This window comes from Bombus impatiens, unplaced genomic scaffold, assembly GCF_000188095.3.
Source record: "Bombus impatiens unplaced genomic scaffold, BIMP_2.2 scf_0548, whole genome shotgun sequence".
Lineage (NCBI taxonomy): Eukaryota > Metazoa > Arthropoda > Insecta > Hymenoptera > Apidae > Bombus > Bombus impatiens.
In genome coordinates this window covers 1,095,669-1,119,591 of record NT_176967.1, presented here as the reverse complement: position 1 = coordinate 1,119,591, position 23,923 = coordinate 1,095,669, and the positions used below count along the sequence as shown (strand labels likewise).

At 32.8% G+C, this 23,923-nt stretch overlaps 8 protein-coding genes and 1 pseudogene across 17 annotated transcripts in view; 4 read left to right on the top strand and 5 right to left on the bottom strand.

The window, feature by feature from the left end:
• Positions 1-279: 279 nt before the first annotated feature.
• LOC100744697 lies at positions 280-2,948 on the bottom strand (annotated as a pseudogene).
• On the top strand, positions 2,925-4,321 carry LOC105681082 (transmembrane protein 216). The gene has a single exon (XM_012388512.3). The coding sequence runs from the start codon at positions 3,804-3,806 to the stop codon at positions 4,230-4,232; it is 429 nt and encodes a 142-aa protein (XP_012243935.1). The 5' UTR covers positions 2,925-3,803; the 3' UTR covers positions 4,233-4,321.
• Positions 4,322-4,530: 209 nt separating this feature from the next.
• Positions 4,531-7,040, bottom strand: LOC100742435 (adenosine 3'-phospho 5'-phosphosulfate transporter 1). The gene is made up of 8 exons (XM_003491276.3): positions 7,009-7,040; positions 6,628-6,836; positions 6,344-6,552; positions 5,774-5,998; positions 5,530-5,680; positions 5,245-5,456; positions 5,047-5,172; positions 4,531-4,971 (listed from the first exon to the last, which is right to left on the bottom strand). Exons 1-8 carry the CDS (start codon positions 7,038-7,040, stop codon positions 4,813-4,815), a joined length of 1,323 nt encoding a protein of 440 aa, XP_003491324.1. The 3' UTR covers positions 4,531-4,812.
• Positions 7,041-7,704: 664 nt separating this feature from the next.
• LOC100744576 (deoxynucleoside kinase) lies at positions 7,705-9,113 on the top strand. Its single transcript, XM_003491375.4, has 4 exons — positions 7,705-7,920; positions 8,234-8,430; positions 8,513-8,762; positions 8,844-9,113. Exons 1-4 carry the CDS (start codon positions 7,908-7,910, stop codon positions 9,098-9,100), a joined length of 717 nt encoding a protein of 238 aa, XP_003491423.1. The 5' UTR covers positions 7,705-7,907; the 3' UTR covers positions 9,101-9,113.
• A 674-nt stretch (positions 9,114-9,787) lies between these two features.
• On the bottom strand, positions 9,788-12,217 carry LOC100742312 (protein immune deficiency). Of its 8 annotated transcripts, none has more exons than XM_033322027.1 (5): positions 12,056-12,217; positions 11,319-11,494; positions 10,641-11,130; positions 10,234-10,559; positions 9,788-10,148 (listed from the first exon to the last, which is right to left on the bottom strand). In XM_033322027.1, the coding sequence occupies exons 3-5, from the start codon at positions 10,990-10,992 to the stop codon at positions 10,008-10,010; spliced, it is 819 nt and encodes a 272-aa protein (XP_033177918.1). In that variant the 5' UTR covers positions 10,993-11,130; positions 11,319-11,494; positions 12,056-12,217; the 3' UTR covers positions 9,788-10,007. The 8 variants fall into 8 exon arrangements, with proteins under 8 accessions (XP_033177918.1, XP_003491323.1, XP_012243732.1 ...); XM_003491275.4 differs by having other exon boundaries at positions 11,387-11,494; XM_012388309.3 differs by having other exon boundaries at positions 10,641-11,047; positions 11,387-11,494.
• Positions 12,200-13,930, top strand: LOC105681064. Its single transcript, XM_012388305.3, has 6 exons — positions 12,200-12,299; positions 12,399-12,595; positions 12,674-13,069; positions 13,163-13,347; positions 13,429-13,696; positions 13,799-13,930. Exons 2-6 carry the CDS (start codon positions 12,464-12,466, stop codon positions 13,826-13,828), a joined length of 1,011 nt encoding a protein of 336 aa, XP_012243728.1. The 5' UTR covers positions 12,200-12,299; positions 12,399-12,463; the 3' UTR covers positions 13,829-13,930.
• On the top strand, positions 13,851-15,656 carry LOC100744455 (uncharacterized protein C1orf43 homolog). Of its 2 annotated transcripts, XR_002947133.2 has the most exons (5): positions 13,851-14,039; positions 14,246-14,402; positions 14,471-14,690; positions 14,796-15,070; positions 15,156-15,656. XR_002947133.2 is itself a non-coding variant. In XM_024369234.2 (4 exons), exons 1-4 carry the CDS (start codon positions 13,881-13,883, stop codon positions 14,986-14,988), a joined length of 729 nt encoding a protein of 242 aa, XP_024225002.1. In that variant the 5' UTR covers positions 13,851-13,880; the 3' UTR covers positions 14,989-15,108. The 2 variants fall into 2 exon arrangements, 1 of the variants encoding a protein (XP_024225002.1); XM_024369234.2 differs by lacking the exon at positions 15,156-15,656 and having other exon boundaries at positions 14,796-15,108.
• LOC100742190 lies at positions 14,477-20,116 on the bottom strand. Of its 2 annotated transcripts, none has more exons than XM_003491274.4 (9): positions 19,456-19,925; positions 19,294-19,362; positions 19,023-19,177; positions 18,736-18,933; positions 18,169-18,617; positions 15,887-18,071; positions 15,489-15,804; positions 15,143-15,339; positions 14,477-14,851 (listed from the first exon to the last, which is right to left on the bottom strand). In XM_003491274.4, exons 1-8 carry the CDS (start codon positions 19,510-19,512, stop codon positions 15,187-15,189), a joined length of 3,582 nt encoding a protein of 1,193 aa, XP_003491322.1. In that variant the 5' UTR covers positions 19,513-19,925; the 3' UTR covers positions 14,477-14,851; positions 15,143-15,186. The 2 variants fall into 2 exon arrangements, with proteins under 2 accessions (XP_003491322.1, XP_024224995.1); XM_024369227.2 differs by lacking the exon at positions 14,477-14,851 and adding an exon at positions 20,001-20,116 and having other exon boundaries at positions 14,984-15,339; positions 19,456-19,695.
• Positions 20,117-20,764: 648 nt separating this feature from the next.
• The window catches only part of LOC100744332 (zinc finger protein 608), a 27,362-nt gene continuing 24,203 nt past the window's right edge, over positions 20,765-23,923 (bottom strand). The window contains 1 exon segment of the mRNA XM_024369306.1: positions 20,765-23,923. Within this exon segment, the coding sequence (XP_024225074.1) occupies positions 23,877-23,923 (47 nt within the window). The 3' untranslated portion in view covers positions 20,765-23,876.

Below are 23,923 nucleotides of genomic sequence, written 5' to 3'. Positions count from 1 at the left end.
AATTCCTTCCAAATTCTTCCTTGGTAGCTTTACTCTTCCAATCCTTCGTGTTATATATATAACGTACGTATAACGTACAATCCTCTCCTTTATGTTATATAATTTTTCAAAAACCGAACAATGCGAACGCACGAACGCGTTTTACAATTGCAAAGTAACAAGTTCTTTCGGCATTAGGATTCCAGAGCCTCGTTTGATCGTCTTGACAACAGACGAAACGTTTCTTTCGTTTCCTAAATTTCCCGACGTGTTTTAGTACTTGAAACGATATTTCACAATTTAATCGTCGTACGACGCTGTACTTGTAAAAATGAACGGCACAACCTCTGTGAAGATATCGATATTTGGATCCAGACTGCGACCGAGGCCTTCGATCACTACCATACTGAGAATCACGCTGCTGAAGGTTCCGTCTTGCTTCACACGATGCCGAACCATCGCGGAAAACAATTCAGTCACAACGGTACTCACGTCTACCTGTAACATTTTGAAACGTTCCTCTGAAAGGGTTTTCATCGATTTCGACCATTGTTTCTCGCATTGTACACTCGTGTCTTTGAAAATGTTTTAAGATTACATTGATTCTACTTCGAAGATGCGAGTTTACGATATCTTTCATTGTATTCTTAAAACCGTCTGGGTCGGGGGATACGCGCGAACTATGTTCCAGAATGTATTCCGCTGCCAATTCACCCTGAAATAAATAAATGAACAGGTGAATGGAAGAAAGGTAAAGGTATAAAAAGAGGGCAAAAGTAAGAAATATATGTAGGTACGTTTCCCATGAGCACCGATCGGAAGACATTCTTAAGATTTTGTCGACAGCGATCGTTCAGAGACACTACCAAACCACAATCGAGTATGACCAAGCGTGGATAAGTCGGTAAGTACTTGCGATCGATAAATTTCCAAAACCAGGCGCTAATTTTTCCAATAGGTTCGCGATTTGTCTGTACCAAGATATTACCAGGATGCAAGTCACAGTGAATGAAGTTGTCTTTAAACACCTGTCATTTTCCCGATAACTTTCGTTGTAATTAATCAAGAAGTCTATGAGAATTACTCGACGCGATATCGATCATGTTGACAGACCGCGCTATACCATTTTTAAAATCGTTTTAATCCCTATCTTAGCCAGCTTTCCTTGCAATGTTGTATCGTGATCTTCGAGATACTCGGAAATTGGAAAACCTTCGTGAAAACTTTCCACGAGAACTTCGCGTTGTGTAAAATCTGTGTAGGGCCGGGGGAATATGACATCCTTTTTCCTCGAAAAATTTTTCGAAAACTGAATCAAATTCTGTGCTTCCAAATTCATGTCAACCTTTACAAAACAGTTAGCATATAAGGACAAATATTTTAAATAGCTCTATAAGATCTAAGCAATTAAACTTGAACGTGAAGCTTGCTTGATTTTCCATTATTTGTGAAAATTCATCGATGCAATCGTTAAGACTGAGCCATTGCAATTGAGGCACGATATATGTCGCGCATTTGCAAATCCCTCTCATTATGCAAAGATCTCTTCTAAATTAAACGACAAAGAAAAACGATCCAGAGATTCGGCAAGATTGGTTATTATTTTCCATTAGACCATGGTATATCTCATACCTTAGTTGTCCTTTAATTCCAGGATGTAAAATCTTAACCGCTACCGGTTGTAGCTTCCGACTTACATATGCATTAACGTTCTCATCTGTTTCATCAATATTCAACGTTTTCTCTGAAATTATTTTATGTCACGTGAAACGTTTACAATTCCATATAGTAAAACTAATTTTTTTCGTATATTTACCAATGAAACTGATTAACGAGCCAAATTTTAAATATTCGATAACTGCAACAAGATTCACGACATATTATACATTTATATATATACGCATTAAGAACTACGGAAGCATTAGAGCTTTTATTTTTCGTATGACTGGAAAGTTTCGTTGAAGTTTGATCAGAGGCGTGTGTAGCGATGTGTTAGATAAGATGAAAGAAAAGATCGTGCTTAAATGGCTTACTTTGAATAAATGCAGGTATTTCAGGTTTTCGCGTTACGTCCACTCGAGCATTCAGATCTACCCATGCCTTGTACACCTGCCGGTCGGACAGATTCATCAAATCGAATGAACGGACAAAATACGATCTATCGATCAAACTTGATCGATCCAATTTCATTTTTATACCTGAGCACAACACCCTGATCCGATAGGCATCTCGTGTTCGAATTTTACGAATATATTCCTCCAATTCGAGCCGTATATGGCTTTAAGCAATTGCTTTGTATAAATCCAAGAATGTGCGGAAGCGTTATGTTGCAATAATGACAGCGTACGACAAACATCTTCAGGAAACAAATCTTTTCTTGTCGACGCCCATTGACCGAATTTTATAAAAATTGGCCCGAGAAATTCGATACCTGCAATTGTAACCTGCGAACGATATATGTTTTCCTTTGACCAACGAATAATTACCTTTCCGAAGGATTATCGGAAACACGTGTCCATGTGTAAAACGTGTGATCAAATATACGACAGTCAATCCAGTAAGAATAGAACCTATCACAAGAATTCTTGCCACGATTAAGATTATATCAAAGAAACTTTCGTATTCCGTGTTCTTTGCCAACAGATCGTTTTCATAAATTTGCGTTCGATGCTGAGGCTTGTAAGACAAGATTAGAACAGCTTTAACCACTCGCTTTGAACTTTCAAAATTGCTAACGTTTCTTGCTATCGATCGATGAAATCGTATCGGGGTTACATATTTTTTTCTTTGCCACTTTTCTCCAAGATTTTGAAGGAATTTGTTGAAACGAAATGCTCTTGAAAAGTTCGAATAGAAAGCCATCGCAGATCATTCACCGCACTCGGATGGTGGCTCTGTCATGATAGATTACCCATCGATTACTTCTATAAACTTTTCATTTTTCGAATTAATCCATTCTTCCATAGTCTTTATGGGTTCGTTCAAATTATATATTTCGATAAAGATATCGTTTTAGATATAACAACTTCTATTTGTAAAGGTTAAAATACATATTAACATTCAATATTACATACTGAAGTCATGTTAATATACCTCCGAAATCTATACATGCATGTTAGAGTACATGCATATGTTATTCAAATTTTGTAATCAAATTACGTACATTTCTTGTTTCCTCATTTGGTAGCACTGCTCGGTATATTCATGAAATGTGAATCACGAGTCGGTTGTTATTCCTTTCGTGAAAGTGGGTGTCTGCTAAACTTTTCTTTGATGTATAAGCTTTCTTAACTGAAATACTAAATGTATAATCAAGGAAACGTAACGAAAGATAAAAGCTTCAAAGAAAACAATGGAAATGATTACTACACTACTTTACTTCTAAGAAATTCGGTTGTATTTACACCTTCTTAACCAAACTTGATCTTTATGATCTTCGCTTTATGTATTTATGATCAATAGTTAACTAAGAACACCTATCAACAATTCGCTAGAATAATCTACAAACATTATTCTAGATCTGAATATTCATATATGCACGCATGTTGTGACATATTCAAAAATAACCTCCATTTGCGTGCGTAACACTCAAGAATGACATCGTCATTGTAGCATAGAAAACTAAGAATAAATGAAATGAAATATAAATGAAATTCAATAAATGAACGGAAAAAGCATTGTATATACTTCATCGAGAAGGTGTGAATTATAATGGATACGGAACAATATTTTTCATAATTGGGTACATTAAAACAGAATGAGTTAATATTAGATAGAACTTAATAAGCATAAGGTTTCTAATAGTGTTAAAGAGTCATTGTAGAATGCCTACAATAGCCAGTTCATCTTTAACGTACGAAATTCTTATGTACCTAAACTCTTTTTATTTTGGTATGTTTGCTATATGTGAACTGGGTATGGGCTTTTTTAAAGCTGCGAATCTACCCTCACCTGGCACAAATACAACATTGGCGGAGTTTGCGCTTTTGTCCTTACTTATAATCACAGAAGGAGCCAGAATTTATTTTGGAAGGAAAGGGAATTTGACAGAACATGGATTACCAATTCTCATCGGAGTTATTTTAACTGTACCCAGCTCCTTGGCAACATTATACTTTCTAATTTGGCAAAATTATGTGCTCAGACTAGAAGTGATTCTTTGTAGCATACAATTGGTACTTCTAGCATCTGAGTTAATCATTTCTATCTTGTGTCTCGTTGCTATTTACAAACCTTCGTCCCCAGACGAATAAACAACCTCATTAGTACTTAAGAGTTTTAATTGATTGCATCATATTGTATGTTTCTGGACATTAATAAAAATTAAAAATGATCTAATCTATGAACGAGTATGTTTTTAATCTTCAATAAAATATCCTACAAATTCCTATATATAAATGAACTTTGTAGACAATAAATCGTACAATTGATATGTTGTTTATTAATACTTTTCTTGTAAAAATGACATTTTTCGTCTATAATAAAATAAATATTTCTTAAATAAATAATGCATTTTTCTGTCTGATTATTTTTAATATGTATATACGTATATATATATATATATATGTATGTATTTGTATTTAAAAGTACTTTACTTAAAAGTACATTAGTACATTATCAAATAACAGATTTAAAAACTGGATGTTTAAAAATAACTGATTGTTTTCTCCAGTGCTTGTAAAATATATATGAAAACTATCAGAATAGTATAATCAATATGAATTGATCACTTTTTTCTAACTATATCTAACAAAATTTATGTACATCTAAATAAGAAATGTACAAAATTTAATGAAATTTGTACCTATGCCTTTTTGTTTCCACAATTAACTTTTATACTATTTGCGCAGCCCTACGTCTTCTTATTGCACGTAATCGATTGCTACAATACATTCGTAAGAATACCGAACCAAATACTAGTAGAATGCCAATGATACCAATGACTGTCACACGATGATGATATACCAAACAAGATAATAATATAGCCAAACCCTGAAAAAGGAAGAAAACGATACCTCTTAAGCTTGTTTATTTTATTAATTGTAATATATTTAACAAAATAATTACCTGTCTTATAGTCATCATAATGACAAACGTTACTGGACCAAATTTAGAAATTGTATAAAAGATATACAATTGACCACTTGCTGAACAAATTGATATAAGTGAGCAATCCACAATGAACCTAGGATACTGTGCAATAATAAGAATATTAAAGTTATATCAGAGATTGTTGCTATCATTACCTTAATTAATTAAAATTACCTTTGTCATAAAGGAAAATATAAGAGGGAAACTTGATTGTTGAAATAAGGACATTGCAGTTAATAAACAGGAGAACATATTAACTACACACATCATTTGCACACTCGTTACCCCATACTCATTAAATAATGCACTTTGCCAGGTACTTGTAAAACTATCTAATAATAAATAGCCTCCTAAGAGAATAATACCAGATATAGTTGTAGCTCCATCTAAAAGCATTGAAACAATAATTAGAGAAAAAAAAGATTAGTAGATTTACAGTAAATGACAAAAAGCGCTCACCGCCTTTGTAATCTGAGCTATTTAACATGAACAATGTCATTCCAATAGAAATGAGTACAGCTGTAACATATTCGTAATATTCATATGTGGTATGTGAAACTACTTTTCCCATTATCATTACTGGGATTATTTTCGAAGCTTTTGCCAATACCTGAAATATATATACCATATTTAATTAAACGTAATTACCAAACAAAATTCTGGAATCAAGAAATAAAAAACAAAATGTTAAACGGATGAATACCTGTGTTGGGAAACTAACATACTTTAGAGCTTCATATTGACACCAACTGCTCATGATATTTGATAAGGAGCTAAATGCATACTTATAAAGAGGTGCTTTGTGTTGTGGTTGTCTTTGAATTATTAAATACAACCCTGACATTAAGAATGCAAGAATTCGATTTACAAATACTAGAAATTGTGAATCTTGGAAATGATCCTTGTTGCCAGCAACGTCTTCATATTCCTGAAAAATTAAATGTTTTCATAAAAAATTTCTAATGTTTGTATAATATTAAACTAGACTATTCATACTTATAAAATATTATGAATTTTGCAACCTACATTTTAAACATCATCTCGAAACAGTATTAAAAGTCTATGTTCAAGAAAATAGAGTTGCAAATTCAAAAATCTTTGCTTTACAGAAACTTTGGATATCCTAGAAGTAGTGACTAGCAATGATCAAACTATAAGTTAAGAATGTTTTTAGTACATAATGAGCATTATCCCATATTAACATGTACTTGAAAATTGTTAATGTTGTTATTTTACGATGTGTGTGTGTGTGTTTTTATTAAACAGATTATACCTGCGTCATTATTTTTTCTTGTAAGTAACCCCATGTTAAATAACTAATTTGCAACCCAAAAAAACAATATAGGAGTAACAAAGCATCTTGTGTAAAAGTACGTTGGCTATGATTCGATGGCGTAGATGTATAAGAAGATGAATCCAGTAGTCCTGTTTCATAATGACCCACAAAACATAAATGTACTAGTTTGGGTATGCACCCCTTGCCTGTTTAAAAGCATCACAATTTTAAATAAAAGTTCATAAATTCTTTTCATTTAATTAATATATCCTATCACTTACCTCCCCTTTGGATATATTTGGTATGACGAACATATTTGTATATGAGGCAACCTGGCAATAATACAGTAGCATAACTCAATAAATTTAAGCATAATTTAATAATCCAATTATAGGAGGAAGTTTTTAAAAAATTTTCTCCGGTATTCACAAAAGATTTAATAATTTCACTAGCTCCAAATATAAGGCTTACTGAAAGTAGTAGCAATATGCTACAGAAAAAATTATATTAATAAGTGAAAAATATCATCCAAAGATTTTATTTATTTGTACCATATTTTTTAGAAGAGAGAGGAAAAGAAAGAAGAAAAGAAATAAAAAGGGAATCATAATGTTAATGCATGGCAGTCTCATTATTTCAACAATTTCGTATTTAAAACTTACCATATTATAGCATCGCCCAAAAAATTTCGCATTGTTCCAATTATAATGGAATTTCAGTAAAAATAAATGATTATGAATTAACTGATTGTTTCATAATTTTGTTTTTCAACATCAAATATTTTATGATTGCCCTACATGTACTACATGTTGCGCGAACGTTTAATACACAATGTTATTTAAATCATTTTAAGAAATTAATTATTTAGAAACAAGATATAGAATTCATCAAAAATCCGTAATAAAAAATACAATATAATATTCTGACTAATAATTGAAAGGTATCTAAAAATATTTCGTTAAATCATCATTTAAAATGTAAGTCACTTGCATTTTCCTAACAACCAACTGATACAACAAACTCATATCTGTTGACAGAAAAACTATATGTATACATATGTACATATATATACATATATCATGGCCATCGATGTATATATGCTTTATAAATACATACGATTGTTCCACTTTTTTATCCAACAACTTTGATCATTTAATACATGCCTCTTATTAACTTATAAATGCAAAATTCCGAATCTTATTTTATTTTGTACACATATCAATAATAAAGTATATTTATTTCTCCTAGCTTATAATAAATATTTCAATTCAATACAAAGCTTTCACTGTTTCAGATACATTCTTTTTTGTAATAAAAATAATACATCTGCATATCCGCGTATGTAATGAAATAATATTTTAACTTGCGCAATATAGCATTTAACCCATTATAGTGCACGTAATAGTAAAGTTTGAATTATCGATATACCAATCTTTCATACAACTACACAATGGTTATACGGTAAATGAAAATATAAAATACTCGAGGATTAAAAATATAAATAAAACCTTTATTCTTCTATAATATAATAACGTAAATTGTTTAAAAAAATTACTCAATCATGACTTCATTAGGTAAGTATTAAATTTAATAAAAGACAACCAAAGATAATTTGAAGAATGACAAATTATAGAGCTACTATTTCTATCTACGTGTAATCCCTCTTTAAAAGAACTTACCAGTAAGGGAGCTGAACAGAAAATTTGCGCGGGAATTTTATCAAACAATGTTTCACTGTAACTGCGGCATAGCAGTAGCGTGTAATCATATTAAATATAAATACGATATTTTTAGTAATTAGTATTTGATATATTTCATATAAAAATAGAACAATTCATTACTACAAGATCATTACTGCAAGATAACGTATTTTTGTATTTTTTTAAGGCAAATCTGTGTTTCTACTAATAAAAATGACTACTTCTGTTTGCAAATTGTACAAGAGACCATTTACAGTATGCATAGAGGGCAATATAGGAAGTGGTAAGACAACATTCTTAAGTCATTTTAAACAATTTACCAATACAACCATTTTACAAGAACCAGTAGAACTTTGGCGAAATGTTGCTGGAACAAATTTATTGGTAAGATTATTTGAATATAGATTTATTGCTATTCATGTAAAAATATATGTAACATTGATAAATATTCGCTTAAAATATTTAGGAATTAATGTACACAAATCCTAGGCGCTATAGTTTCTTATTCCAATCCTATGTACAATTAACAATGCTGCAACTTCATACTTACGAATCTGCAATGCCTTATAAAATTATGGAAAGATCAGTATTTAGCTCCAGGTGCTTTATAGAAACTATGAAACGTTCTAAACTATTACAAGAGGTGGAAATAATAGTCTTAGAAGATTGGTATGACTGGTGTATACAGAATGTTAATATAGTAACGGATTTAATAAGTATGTTATCATAAATGCATAATATAAATTATATGTTTCTCATTGATAATAATATTAGTTATTATCTTTATATTAATGCAGTTTATTTGAGGACATCGCCGGATGTTGTATATCAGAGAATGAAAACAAGAGCGAGGAAAGAAGAAAATTGTGTATCATTAGAATATTTACAGCAAGTTCATAATATTCATGATGAGTGGCTCTATCATCAGACACTATTTAGCGTACCAGCACCAGTTCTAATAATAGATGGAAATAAAAGTTTACCAGAAATGGTCACACAATTTGAAAATTGCAAAGACTTAATTTTTGGTAAAAAAGGGGAAAAAAAGAATTAGGAAAGAAAGACAAATATGTTACAAATGTATGTATGTATTACTTGAAAATATTTTTTGTGTTTCTTATTTATATTACTTATTTGCATTGCTTATATATATTAATTGTACATTAATCGCACATATTTTCTATTTGTATATATACTAGAAATATAATATAATCATTTTAAGTATACCTGTATGTACAAAAAGTGAGAGAGAAAGGGAAAGTGGTTTTATAATGTCAATCGTTTTATAATGATTATATAATATGATATAATTGTACATTTAATATATATATGTATATTAAATAATTGCATTTAAGAAAAAGATGGATTTCTGAACACTAAGCAGTGAAAGGTTATACATAGTTGTTAATGTAAAACTGCAGTTATCTTAAGCAAAGCAGCAATCGGCGGATGATAAGCCACGCTTTCGTGGGCAAATGGATATCCTAAGAATAAGATATTTGTACCTGAAAAATATATATCTACATAACCATGTCTGTCGCGACTCATGGTACTATTCGCGACTTTGCCCTTAGTTTTCCTTGCCCGTGGAACGCCCACTTATGCTGCCTTATATTGATATCTGCATTAATTGTATCTTGTTCGACGATAACTACATGCATAATTAAGATTAATGTTATTGTAAGATTAGAAGATTATATTATAGGATTGTATTACAATAAATATTATATTATATTTATTATAGAATTTATTTATTAAAACGACTCTTTAATACAATATACATTACAGATAGAAACAGCAGTTAACTTTTTACTCTAGTTATTATAATTAATATAAGTTGGATACAATTAAAAATAATTTTCGTTTCTGACTAATAAATATGATAATTACTTGTGGAATATATTCGATTAAAAGATAAATTGTTCAAAGATTTATTGTTACAAAGATAAAGTTAAAAAGCGTTATGTCGACTCGCTGCGAGCAGAAGCTAAGCGTATTGCACAATCGTATTCTTTACAAATCCATAAGATGTTTATCAAATTACCAATATCTGCATTTTTTGTATTAGCTTGTTTCCAATCCAGAAATATTTGATAAATTACCTAGAAATATGGTCATTAGTACAAAAACTTGCAGTGATACAGATAAGAATATAAACGAGAAATAGTATATTGGAATCAAATTTACTTCACTTATGCCCCTAAATTTGTAATTTTCTTCGAATTGTTCAATTTGACCGTCCGAATATAACAATTTTCTAGCAACGTCTTTCCAACCATGTCCAATATAAGTTTTAATTATAAATATATCATCTAAATTAATTTCGTCAGTACAAGTACGTAAACGTTCTACTTCTGCTGGCATTTGTCGAATATTTTTTGTCCATGTTTCTTCTGGTGCATCAGAATTATTCTTAGCATATTGATTAATATTACAAATGTAACTAGTTTTAGAGCCAATTTTTACACCGTTTGAATTAATTATGTTGTAATTCACTACATGTGTTCCTTGTGCTGTAAAGTAAAACATGATCGCTTTGATACAAATTTAACAAATTTGATTTTTTTCAAGTTTAAAGAGTGAATAATACTTACAATGTTTGCGTTGTTTCGATTTTGTTTTCGTTTTAATATTCGGTTTTCTACGTTCTTTTGCATCATCTTGGGAACCTTTCGTATCATTCAGATCTTGTTTTTCGGTAGAAGACTTGGCGCTCGTAATAGGTACTGCGTCGTCTTTTTCGGGGGACGTTACGTTCTTTAATTTCAATTGCGGTTCTGTAGTAATTGGAACAGATTCGAATTTGGTCGTCTTCGTTTCATCACCGTTTACTGTATTTGGTTCTAAATTGTGAGTATATCCTTCGATCGGTATTCGTGGTGGATCAGGTTTCGCATCGGTTGTTAACATATGAAAACGATGAGATAAATTTGAAAGTATTGGCATTTTCCTCGAAATTCAAATGCCGTTCAAAAGAAGTACCTCTTCGCTATCTTTTTTTTTATGATAGAAGTATCATAATATAAATTTTATATTTTCACTACCATCATGATTGATAAATACTACATTTTCTGATAATGTAATCTACGAAATAAATATATTTTATAAATATAAAGCCAACTCGAAAAAAGAAAAACAAGGACGTAACAAATTACATATATCCATTTGTTAATTTCTTTATTACATAATTATACAACTTTTATAATTGCATATATTTCAATTCTTTATATTATACCGATATGAAGATCAATTCGATGAAAGGAATTATTTACCTTATTTTAATTAAAATATCAGATATTTAACAATATTTTCTTTGCATATTCTTCATTCGTATCCTTACCTTTCCTTTTGGATATTAAGTTAAGGAAATCTTCCCAGAAAAATCGTTATTTTTAATAAAATTTTTATTTCCTTATTATTCATGCATTATGTTCTGAACCGACGATATCTAGGACACCAAAATTTATAAAAATAGTTACAAACAAAAAACATTAATTAGAAATATTAATGATATGAATATAAATATAAATATGAATATAAATTCTTAATGACCTTAAGATAATCTGGGTTTTCCAGAAGTGAAAGTTCGTCGCAATGGTGTTATCGCGAGTAATAGTTATCAACACATTGGAATAACTGAATTTGAAATAGACAAAGATTTCCTCTCATCGTTTGTAACATTGTTTTAATTGCTTAATCTATGCTATTTCATTCTCATGAAACTTGATATAAATGCAGTATGAATCATTTCAGAAACACATTGTCCGTAATAAAAGTGTAACATTTCAAATAATGTCCATTACTTATCAATATCCAAAAGCAATAAAAGTGCGAAAGTTTTAAAAAATCATGTTTCATATTGAAAGCAGCATTCTCTTTTTGCTAATTGCAATACAATTGAATGATGTAAAATATTTTGAAACAAAATATTTACATGCGTATAGGATCTACATTTCAGATAATTTCCTTGTTTAAAATATTTAAATTAATTTAGTCCTGCAAGACTTACAGTATCTCGATTCCTGTGCGTTTTTCAACCTGAATATCCTTTCTTTATTTCACAAAAAGTTATATGCTTTCATTTGTATACATGATAATATCACTTCTAAATAAAATTTATTAGCGCGCACACTGTTATTTCGTTGTTAACCTCTTGACTGTCATGAAGCTACTCAACAGGTGGTATGGTTTACTTGACACTACTTGACACAAACGTATCGTTAGGATATGACGTAAATGTATAATTTTATTATGTACGAGATTTAATATATTTTCACTCGCAATCAAATTTTTCTTTTCTCTCCAATTATAATTTATTTTGTTTAATTAAAATTTTCTTATATTTTCTTTAGTACATAATACAATAAATACAATACAATAAAAGTATCTCTTTGTAAATTGACTTATTATTAAAAATATGAATCCGGAAAATATTTTAAAAAATTATGTATTATCCCAATATACCACGGAAAAGTTAATAGTAATTAAAGAAAAATTAAAACAAGATATAATTCAAGCTGATCCTTTTTGGCAAATAATAACTAGGAAGGTTAGTATTAATAGTTGTATTAGGAAACAAAATTATATTTAAGGAAAATAATATTGAAGTTTGCATTATCTCACTTAGAAAGGAGTAACAGATATAGATGTAGAAGAAACTTTAAACGAAAGCAATAATGATTGTAATGATATTTTATCCAACACGTCCGATCAATTTTCATCTACTCAGTTTTATTTTACACAACTTGATAAGCTCTGCGATAAAAATATTAGACAGGAGTGTGTACCAAAACTTGATATCACAGAATATCTTTTTGAAGAATTGGAATGTCCTAATGGAAAATTGGATTTAAATCAATTAGAGAATTTAACAGATGCAGAATTTCAAGAAATAGTCTGTGATTTAGAAAAAAGACTAACTATGCTGGGTACATATAATTTATGTTGTTCCTTAAATAATATGACTTTGGAACAACGAGTTAAATACACAGAAACTTTTTATACCCATTTATTATTACCAAAGGTGAAGTTTGAATGATATTAATCTATAAAGAATTAGACTGCTTGTATTAATTTTTACACAAACATGGCTAATAATGTTTGAATATTATTGCAGATTATTGCTTTGAAAGAACCTTCCAGATTACTTTTATCTGCTTTGATAGAGAGCACTCAGAAATTTCCAGATGATATTCAGAAGTTCATTTTTATTCCACTTTTAAACTTTGATTTAACAGACACAACAATTATTGATGCTATAGTAAATACTTTTGAACCTCAAAGACGTATCGTTCTTATTACGTAGGTACTAATCTTATTATTAATCAATTAAACTTCAAAAGAAACTAAAGTGTTAGCAATTGAGCGGTATCATTTTTACAGAGAATATTTATCATATGTGAAAGAACTCAATTCATGGCATCTTTCTTTCCTACGTACTTTGATTGATACTAAGACAGATATTACCACAAATGACAAACTTATACAGTTATTATTTGAGAAATCGATTGATTTTGCCAAGGATAAAAATTTCGGGAAGCTTGTATTATCATTTATAAAGTCAAATATTAAATTTTCAGATGAACAAAAACAATCATTATGGGAAATAGCAAATATTAATCAAACATTGTTTAAAAAACCTATTCAAAATGTACTAAAATCTATGTAACTTATGTAAATACTACAAACCACAAATTATAATAAATTTTATTTTTTCTATAACTATATATTTGTTCCCCAATCTAAAAATTAGAGGTATAGGAGATGTAAAATCAAAATATAAAACGCGTGCGCATAAGAGTTAACACTTTTATACAAGTTCGAATGGGAAAAACATGACGGAAGAACTTTCCGGTGTGACAATCGTTATTTTTATTGCGGCTGGAGTACTAACAATATTATTACTGTTTATATTTGCAAAACGACAAATTATGAGATTTGCATTACGATCACGCCGTGGTCCTCATATCCCTATCGGGCACGATGCACGAAAGGTACGAGAAATTGTAGAGGTTAAGTTTATTTACATCTACAAATATGTACATCTATTACATTTACATTGAAAATTAATGCTTGTTTTTTTGTTAAAAACAAAACATTTTAATTATGCTATACAATTATTTACTATTTTGAATACATGTATCTATATGCACATATACATATATACATATCAAAACACAGTACATTTTCAATCTTTTAGTCACTGAAAAAGGAGATTGAAAGACGAATAGAAGTAATACCAAGAATTCAATACGAGCCGCAACTTATTAGCGATCCAAGATTTATTTTAACTCCTCGAGGACAGGTTTCACCTCATTACTACAGATTAAAAGCTGTAGATGATGTTAAGACCTTGGGTATAATTATATTTATTATGGTAAACAGATTCTTTACGTTCAAACTAATTTTCAATCTTTTTTTGTAGAAGCTGAAATTACTAAATATGATAATTGCTTAAAAAGACATCCATCTGAAAATTTACGGGCATATTTACTTGCCATATTGGCAACACCATTAAATGGAAGTGGACAACGATTAATTCATCAGTTCTGCGACTTATATGAACATGCACGACATGATCCAACTGAATTTGGTGATGAGGAATATCAAGTATATACCCGTTTATTCCTTAAATTAATGGACGCGTAAGTATGATTCTTTTAAATTATGGAGTGTAAATTTAAAGTTTGTAGTAAGTTGTACTATAAGATAATGAGATAAAACCATGGTGTCCTTAAATGTTCCCTTAGGGCTCGTTTATTAAAATCATATCCAAGCAGTAGGAAATCTAGTCCAAGTCGCACACCTATAAAAAAAAACATTGAAACGAAACGGAATATATTAGAACCCAAGATGAAACTACTGGAAGATCAAACATTGACTGGATCACGTCCGAATACATTAACCGTGATGATGTTGGATAATAGCGAAACATCTGTTTAGCATTATGAAAGTCGTCACATACAACACATGTGACGATATGTTTGTTCAGAATTGTCAGTCTCTACATCATATGGGATTGCAAGTAAGTGAAATACATTTTCAACTTTTGTTTTAATGGTATTTCACAAATATGTTGCTCCTTTTAATTTCATACCTTAAATTTGCAGTAACGGATACGTTTTTTGTTCCAACTTGCGGTTAAATATCGATGTCCGTCTTAATCGATAAATATTTACTCCATACATTTTTATAATATGAATTATGTCTTAAAGAAATTAATGCCCGATGAAACGTGTATTTATATGTATCAGAAATATGATTTGTTCTCATATAATTTAACCATTCCATCATCTGAAAGAGGTATATAATATCTTTAATAGACTGTTAATTCTAGAATAACTATATAACTTTTAATAAAGAAAAAAAATATTAAATTGTTAAATTATCATCCGGACGCTAGTTGGATGGTTTTGTATAGAAATAAAAGTAATCGTGAGTACCTGTGGAATTGCATGTTTCCAATTCTCTCTATCGGAAAGAAGTGTTAGAGCTTGAGGAAATAATTTTATTCTGACATTTTGCGATTTAATCACTAGATCTCGTTTCATTAACATGGAGTCTATGCCAGACAAGCTTATCACAGAGGTAAATAAAACAGTACAATAGAATTGTATTTTGTCATTATGATTTTGTGATGAGTCCATTAAAAATCCTTGAACCTGTGTCATAAGTTCCAGAATCCAATTTGAACTGGATCTTTCGTATTGCATATTGGCTTGTACTTTTTGTATAATTTCGAGAAAATATGTTTGCACACTTTAATAAAAAATATTAAGACGCGTGTTTATTCATATGTTTGATGTATCAATAAAATTACAATAATGACCAAGAATGTTACCTTGACGTAGAAGCGAAAGTTTCACCAATGATCTCGTTCAACCACTTTAAGGAGGCTTCGGAATTAGACTTTTTTAAAGACAATTCGGCTCTAATTGCGATCGCATTCTTTAATTTACTGGCCATTGTTTCCCACCACACTTTAGGAGATGTAGTTCTTTCTAAATGCTCCATTGGTAATTGCAAAGCTGCCGTGAAATAAGGGTAGAAACGGTCGCACGTTAAATCTATTTTGTCCAAAAGTTCTTCCAGTATGGTAGAAAGCAGTGTAGAGTTAGCATGGCATATTTCTGGATTTCTTAATGCCTGAGCATATGAATACATGATGCAATGAAACGATTGTATCGAATTTTCGTTCATTTTTTTAATTGCACATTCTAAAGTAGTTTCTAAGAACCGTTTAATGATATTTGGTTGTACAGCTTGACACAAGTACTCGAGATTTGAATACAATATCGGGTGTTCATTGTCTTTCCAAATGAAATCTTCTGCATCGTTTACAGATTTATACGTCAATAGATAATCTTCTATAAAAGATTTAGCAGATGAAGATACCGTCGCATGATGACACGCGATAGAAAGAGTATATTGCTTTGCTTCGGCTGATAGGTGAAAAGTATCCTTCAAAAAACTCCAATTTACATTGGGTAATGGTTTCGGATATTTATGAGCGAATATTCGTAGACATTCCGTAACGATACAATGATTATTCGAATCAAACTTATTAGTTTTCCGCAAATATTCACCGACCGCTCTGATTACGCTTTTGTCTGGTAAATATTTAAAATTTTGCGGCTCCCCTTGAGGCCAGTCGTACATGCCGGATCGGAAACTATTTACTTCTTCTATCACGAAGGAAATTAAAAGGTTCCCGGCTGCTGACAAGGTCATTTTATTTATATTTTGAAGCATTTGGATCCAACAAACACCAGGTATATACGGAAGCACGTCCTCTGGCTTTTTTACCGTGTCGGTTGGAATTTTCGCATACGTAGCTGGTAGTACGAGATTATATCTAAATTCTACTGGTAATGTTTTCAAGGATAATTGTTCGAGACGGTACGAAGCTAGAGCTTTAAGCGCAGCTTTGATTACCTTTACATCACTACATGTCGTGTATTTCCACAACTTCGATACGATATCGTCGATCAATTGATAGTCGTGTTCTTCAAGGCATTGAGAAGAAGGTGCATAGAATGCAACATCAGCAAGTAATTCGCACAAGCTTTCTAAAACAACAGACCGCTTCTCTTTTTCCATTTTTGGAGATAGCACTCTCCATGTCGAACAAATGTCTATTACGGATGCTTTGTAAAGAGCAGAAATACATCCAAGCGCGAGCGCACTTGCGGTTCCGCCGTTCATATCCGTCGAACGATTTAATATCTGCAATATCAATGGTACCAATTTTTCCCCATGTTCAGGATAATTTTCACAAATATGTTTCATAGCTCTTGCACAAGTTGCATCCGAATACCAGGAAAGATCGCTTTCCATTACTTTGATTATTGCAGCAAAAAGAAATCTGTAACATCTCGGTTCTTTTTTCAATGCTTTCAAATATAATTCGATTATAAAATATTTCAGTTGCTTGTCACCGTTTAACAATCCGTTCAAGGTATGATTAACGATTGGGACATTTTCTTTCGTAATCATAAGCTCAGGCATTACCAGTAACAAACATTTTGATTCTATACTGCTTTTACATTTGGTTAATTTATGCAATACCAATGAGAGCACGTGCGATCCAAAATTTGTCCTTTCTCTGCTAACATCAACGAGTATATTACAACACAGTTGAACTATTTGTGGCTCGTTTGACTGTAGAAGGAGACCGGATATCAATAGTTTACATTTGTCTTTTAAGTAAGTTGGTACGCATGATATGTTGTTCAACCATGATAGAATATCATTTTGGCTCCAGATACTCAAGCAATGCACTAGCTCCGTGTAGAATTGAATGTATGGGTCGGAATGAGTAAACACTGTAAAAAGTTTATTTGAGAATATCGTTTCATTGTTGCACGTTAATTTCGTTCTTGTAAACATCTCGCTGGCTAAATCTCTCGCCATGTCCAGTGCCTCAGAACACAATACGGATGGATATGCAATCCATTTTACAATAGATGCTATCAAAGTGTAGAAAAATACATCATTGTAAGACATTTTCTTTGCTATCATCGTACCTATAATGTGATAAATTTATCATAACAAGCATATTTCGAAAAATCGGTAAAAGTCGAAAATTCTTATAAATAGTGGAAAATACCGGAAAATACTTACATATTTGTAAAGTAGTATACAAATAAATAGCTGGACATAAAGTAATTACTTCTGCCATTAATGTTAGCACAAGATTCCCAATATAGCTATCACAGTGGTCTATGATAAACAATATAGCATGAAAATTTGGTGTTGGATCAGAACCTTGTTGTAGTAATTGTATAACTAAGGACACAATCATCGGCAACAAAGCTGTACAATATTCTCTGTTTCCTTCTGATGCAGCTTTTTCTGCAAGCTCTAAGATTCTATAGTTTGTATTTATACAAGAATGAATTTCCGCTGTGCACATCCAAAGTAAAACTTCTGTCTGCACATAAGTACCGTGCCTCGATTTAATTAACAATTGCCAAATTTGTTGCATACAGTAATCCATCGAATCTGACGAAGGATTGCATAAAACATACAAAAATACCGGTCGTAACATTTTCACGCCCTTTTCTCTAATTCTGAAATTTGGAGAAATTGTACATACATACGTGCATATATAGATATAAGAGCATGCATAATTATAGATGTATATGATGTATGTATATATAATATTTGTATATACATTTTTATACATACCGAGCATCCTGATGATTCAGAATAAATGTCATCTGACTTAATATAGTTTGCCAGCTACGTTTATCTTGAGTTAAAATGGTTATAAAAGGGTGTTGTGGCGTATGTAATGTAAACGGATATATATTTTCTTGTCCTGTATCGCGTTTTAAATCTAATATTAGTAAATGGCTTATGGTTGTAGTAGCAACCATATAATTTCTAAAATGTGTGACATATTATAGAACGATATTAAGGAACAGTAAAGATACATAAAGAATATCTTTCATGGATTAAATGAATTTCTGTACTTTATAAAAGAGATACTCGAGATGAAAGTAGCTAAAGCCTCGTTAATGTCCCATAATCCATTTTCAACCAAAGCAGTTAGGGCTTGACAGGCGGATATGCTGAGTGTGACATTTGTACTATCACGTTTTGTTAATAACAACTTAAACTCGGGTATCTGTATAAATTGATGAACGGAATGAACAGAATTAGATTAATATTTCTTCTCTGATTAAAGCAAAAGTAAAAACGATATATTGGATCATATAGTAATTGAACGAATACGTGTTTTACCTTGGAAATATGGTCCGTTTGTCGATCGCATTTCTTTTTCTTAATGGATTCGAAGAGTTTCGACGTTGCCTGTGTAGAAAAATACATAATACAGTTGGAATAGAATACCAGGTGAAAAATATAAACGTTTAATTGCGATACATGAAAAAGGGAGTAACTCACGTGCGATATTAATACAGGATTCGTCGATTCTAATTTATATTCTATTTCATCCATCATGCAGACGTAATATTCCAATAATTGTCCTATATATTAATTGTCATTCAATTCAGTCACTGTTCCGGTACTCTCTATCACGGTAATGCGTTGATGAAATAAAACTTGGGCCGTGAGTGTACGAAGCGAAATATTTAGGTTATAAAACATAACCTTGTGCGTGCATCGTTAAAAATATATTGAGATCTGTAACGGTACACTGTTAATATACACTGTTCATCGTTCATCGTAAAAATTATGAAAATAAGAGTAACGTATTTGTACGAAGAATATAGTATATGTATAGGTTTATCGAGAGAAATGGAAAAAGTAACGATTACTTCTGTGTTACATGAAGGATGATAATACGAAACTAAAGTGTCATAAACCCATGAACGTATTCGCTTTTACCGCTAGTTCACACAGAGGTCCTCAAGTAATGTTAAACGTTATATTACAATTTTGTTTGACAATGTGCGAGTAAACGTAAATAGATAAAATTGTAAAAATACCATTTGGCAGAAAGATATACCGCAATGATTCATATACGAATACTGACAGGATAGAACGAAAGAAGGAGGAAAGAAAATTGTACGAAAAGTCGGTTAAGTCGATAACACGAGGGAACTTTGAAAAGACGCGAACTCGTTAAAGGACGATAGTGTACCGATCGAGGATATTGTATAATAGTAAGATTTTTCAATATATTTATTCGTATGGACAAGTTGGAGCATAGTGCACAATATAATTAATATATAGTAGTCTGAGGAAGGGGTCAGATTACATTCTGGAGTTTGAACACAATATCTTACAATTTAACGACAAGATGCCTGCGTTTTTGTATTTGCTTCTGTACGTAATGTTACTCGTATATTCATATATTCGAAGTGTATAATATATAAAGCGTAACGACTCACTATTTTTATCATTCTAAAAAAATGGAGACAAGAATACGGGTCCTTGTTTATTACGTTACGTTAATATGTCAGTCCATCTTATGTTGTCATTTAATTTATTCGTTTGAGGATTTTCGCAATGGATTATGCAACATCGTGGCAAATACGTAGTACTCGCTAGAATATATCCTTAGTCGGAGATTGTCTCCAATTATTAATTACAACGTTTGTATCTCGTTTGCGTTGAGAGGAAGTATCAACAAGTTCGACATCGATCGGCGCAGTGCCGATCTTTACGCGGGAGATCGAAACGATAACCGATCGAACGTAGGAAGGAGCCGGTTTCAACGAAAACAGGATAAAAGTTTAAAACGTAATCGTTGAGCGTAATACGTGGTAAATTTATTGCCTGCAAAATGGGGGTTTTTCGTCAGTACGGTTCGAACGGACAACGCAAGAAACGTGTTGCACGAGGAATTTGCGATACGCGAACGTGTATAGTGTATTCGACCATTGGAGACAGCTCCTTTTTTTCGCGCAATTAGCGATTAACAATCTATATTAAATTTTCGTTTAAAAGCAAATACACTTTACAGCCTATACAATTCATACAAGTTGATTTTTCATCCCTCTTTTGTTCTCTTAGTATTTTTCTTTTCTTTTTTTTCACTTTTTTCCATTTAATCGTTTTTCTTTAATATCCTCTACTCGAATTTAAATTTGTGGAGAGCGCAGGGCAGGTCCAGGTACTTAGGCTATCTGTATATTTTCATAAAAATTCGTCAAGATCTTCGGCTTTTCCTTACTATGATTCGCGTATCGTTCTTCTCTGTTTTTTTCTTTTTATTTTTTATAAAAATCACAGCACAGCACCAGCATTTTTACTTTAAAGCCCGCCCGATTCTCCTTCGAACGCGTCTCATTAAAACTGAGACGATTCCCCGCGCGTTTCTCCGCCGTTCTCACTCTCCTTCTCTCTTCCTCTTTCATTCATTCACGCACGCACACGCAGACAATACTTTCTCTCTCGATCTCTTTCTCCCTTACGTATTCCGCTAAATGAATATCGCCGTTGTTATGTTCGAATGAAAAAAAAAACACGCCTTATTCTCTTTTCGTTTATTTGGCATTTGCAACACTACGTACGGCACGATAAAACTAATTTCGAATCCTTGGCAACGAGATTTACCAATCGTCTGTACAACGTTCTTATTTTTTTTTTTTTATCGACGGTATAATAATAAAGTAATAGAACCGATAATTATTAATGAATAATTGTAATAAAAGGTACAATGATAATCGTTACTGCACTAATGTTAGGTAGCCGCCGGGAGATTATACGTGTACGTATCACTGTGGTGCATATGTACGCGTATATATATACTATACATACCTAATAGTTTTTTTCCGTTAATTAGTCTTATACGTTTTGCTCACTTGTTCTGTCTTTCTCTTTCTCTCTTCCTCCACACGCTCACTCTTGTGTCCATATTCATATCACACTCACACACACACACACACTCACACTCATGTTCTCGGTCTATTGTACTCACGCAACGTTAACTACATTATTTTTAGTAAACAAATAGCATTCTAGCAAATTCAATGTACAATCACTTATCGTCACGTTATCGTTATTTAGAATTATCGTGATTTATTATACGCTTATACTTCCCACCCGACACGTATTTCGTTCGTATTTATTTGATATCGTATTAACCAACGTCCACGCACATTCTACTTGGTAGGTAGGTAATCAAATCGTCTAAAAAACGTGTCGTTCGCGAATCACGTAATTTCTCTAGAAAAATGTCGAGTCTGTTGTTCAGCAATCTTTTTCCTTTTTACAATAAAATACAACGATCTACAATTTCACCATTATAGACAAAGTTCTCAGTCGAACATTCGCACGTACGCGTTATACACAACGAGTTACGGAAAATATGCGACGCACATAACGTGCATAAGCACGCGCAGTAAAGTTTCCGCTTTTCACTCTCGCACATTCGCATCTCTACGTTACTAAGTGCAATAAAAATGTTGCCTGAACGTGAATCGACGCAGTTCGAGGCACACAGTCTCTTACATCGGAGAAAAATCGGGCAATTGGTTCGCGGTACGGCCGTAGTAACTTCCATCGTCTTTCCTATGCGTAAGATGCCCAATGACTCTACGACAGTCCTCGGTCCTCGGTCTAACGCAATGGAGTCTCATTAGGCGCACGCTTGCCTCGTGTCCTTTCTCTCCTCTCTCTACTTTCCTCGTGCTTTTCCTCTTATTACTTGTCGGCTTTCGCGGGCAACGATTCCTCGCTATTTTGGGATCGCCGAATTTCGTTAAGCATTTCCAGTAAGCAGGTACAATGCTGCGTCGAACCGTTTCGAGCCATTCTTTTCCTACGCGACACCTGTTCCTTGCGAACAAACAGCATCCGAAGTCTCGTTTATGAGTTGGTCGCACGAATACTGTTCTTATTCCCATACGTTGTTTCGTAATGCCTGCGTCACCGTCGTTTTCATCGTCGCCGTCGCCGTTAACAGCATCCAAGAAAAGATTAATAGGTAAGAAGCTCGTATAAAAATCTAGAAAATGTTTGTTTTTCGTTTGAACTGGAAGATCAATGGTACGTGAATTGGGACTTCTTCATCGCGTTCGTTTCAACGATATCCTGGAGGAAGAGTTTTATTAAAATTTGGAATAAATTGTGCGTAGAGTCTATGCTGAATCGATTCGTTTTCTCCACGCAATGTTCAATTGTTGGCATTTTTCTTGTACGAAAAGTCCCAAAAACATAAGGTGCGTACAATAGAACGCTGAAATCTCAGTCGTAAATCCGTCGTTTCTCGGTATTCGATCGATTCTGAAACTAGTCGGTGCACCCAGCAATGGACTCGATGGATCGCGGTTGGGTCGACGCGTCATAGTACGTACAGATGATTTTTTCCTTGGAAGTGGAACGGCGACACAATTCGGAAGGCAGGCGCGCTCTTTCACAGAAGCAACAAAGACAACAGAGACAAAGAGAAGGCTTGTGAACAGTGTGTGTCGTCAGCATTGCCGTCGGCGTTACCGTCAACATCAGTGTCAGCGGTATCAGTAGCAACCATACACGATGACCGGATGATCGTCGCGAGTCCAGATGGTTCCCGACGAAGGTGTTAAATGGTGAACGATAACGATGACATCGGCCTTAACAGGCAGATGCGCTGTTGCTGCTGCTGCTGCTGCTGTTGACGAGTTGACAAACAGATCGAGAGTTGGTAGATTCTCCGATGGAGTATCTCTCTGGTCGCGTTAACGAAGAAGAGGTAGCAGAGCCGAATTAGCGGTATTGCTGGGACGATCCTAAGGTTGCCTGCCAGCGGTAGCAGAGTGCGGATGTCCTGCGGCGGTTGCGCCGCTAACCGGCGGTGGATGATGAGACGTGTGGTGAGTTTGTGCGGAGGTGGGTCCGGTTGTTCCGGCTGCTAGTACGGGACCGGGGGCCGCGGGTCACTTGGGCGGGAATGGCGAGATCACCGATGCGGCTACCGCGGCGG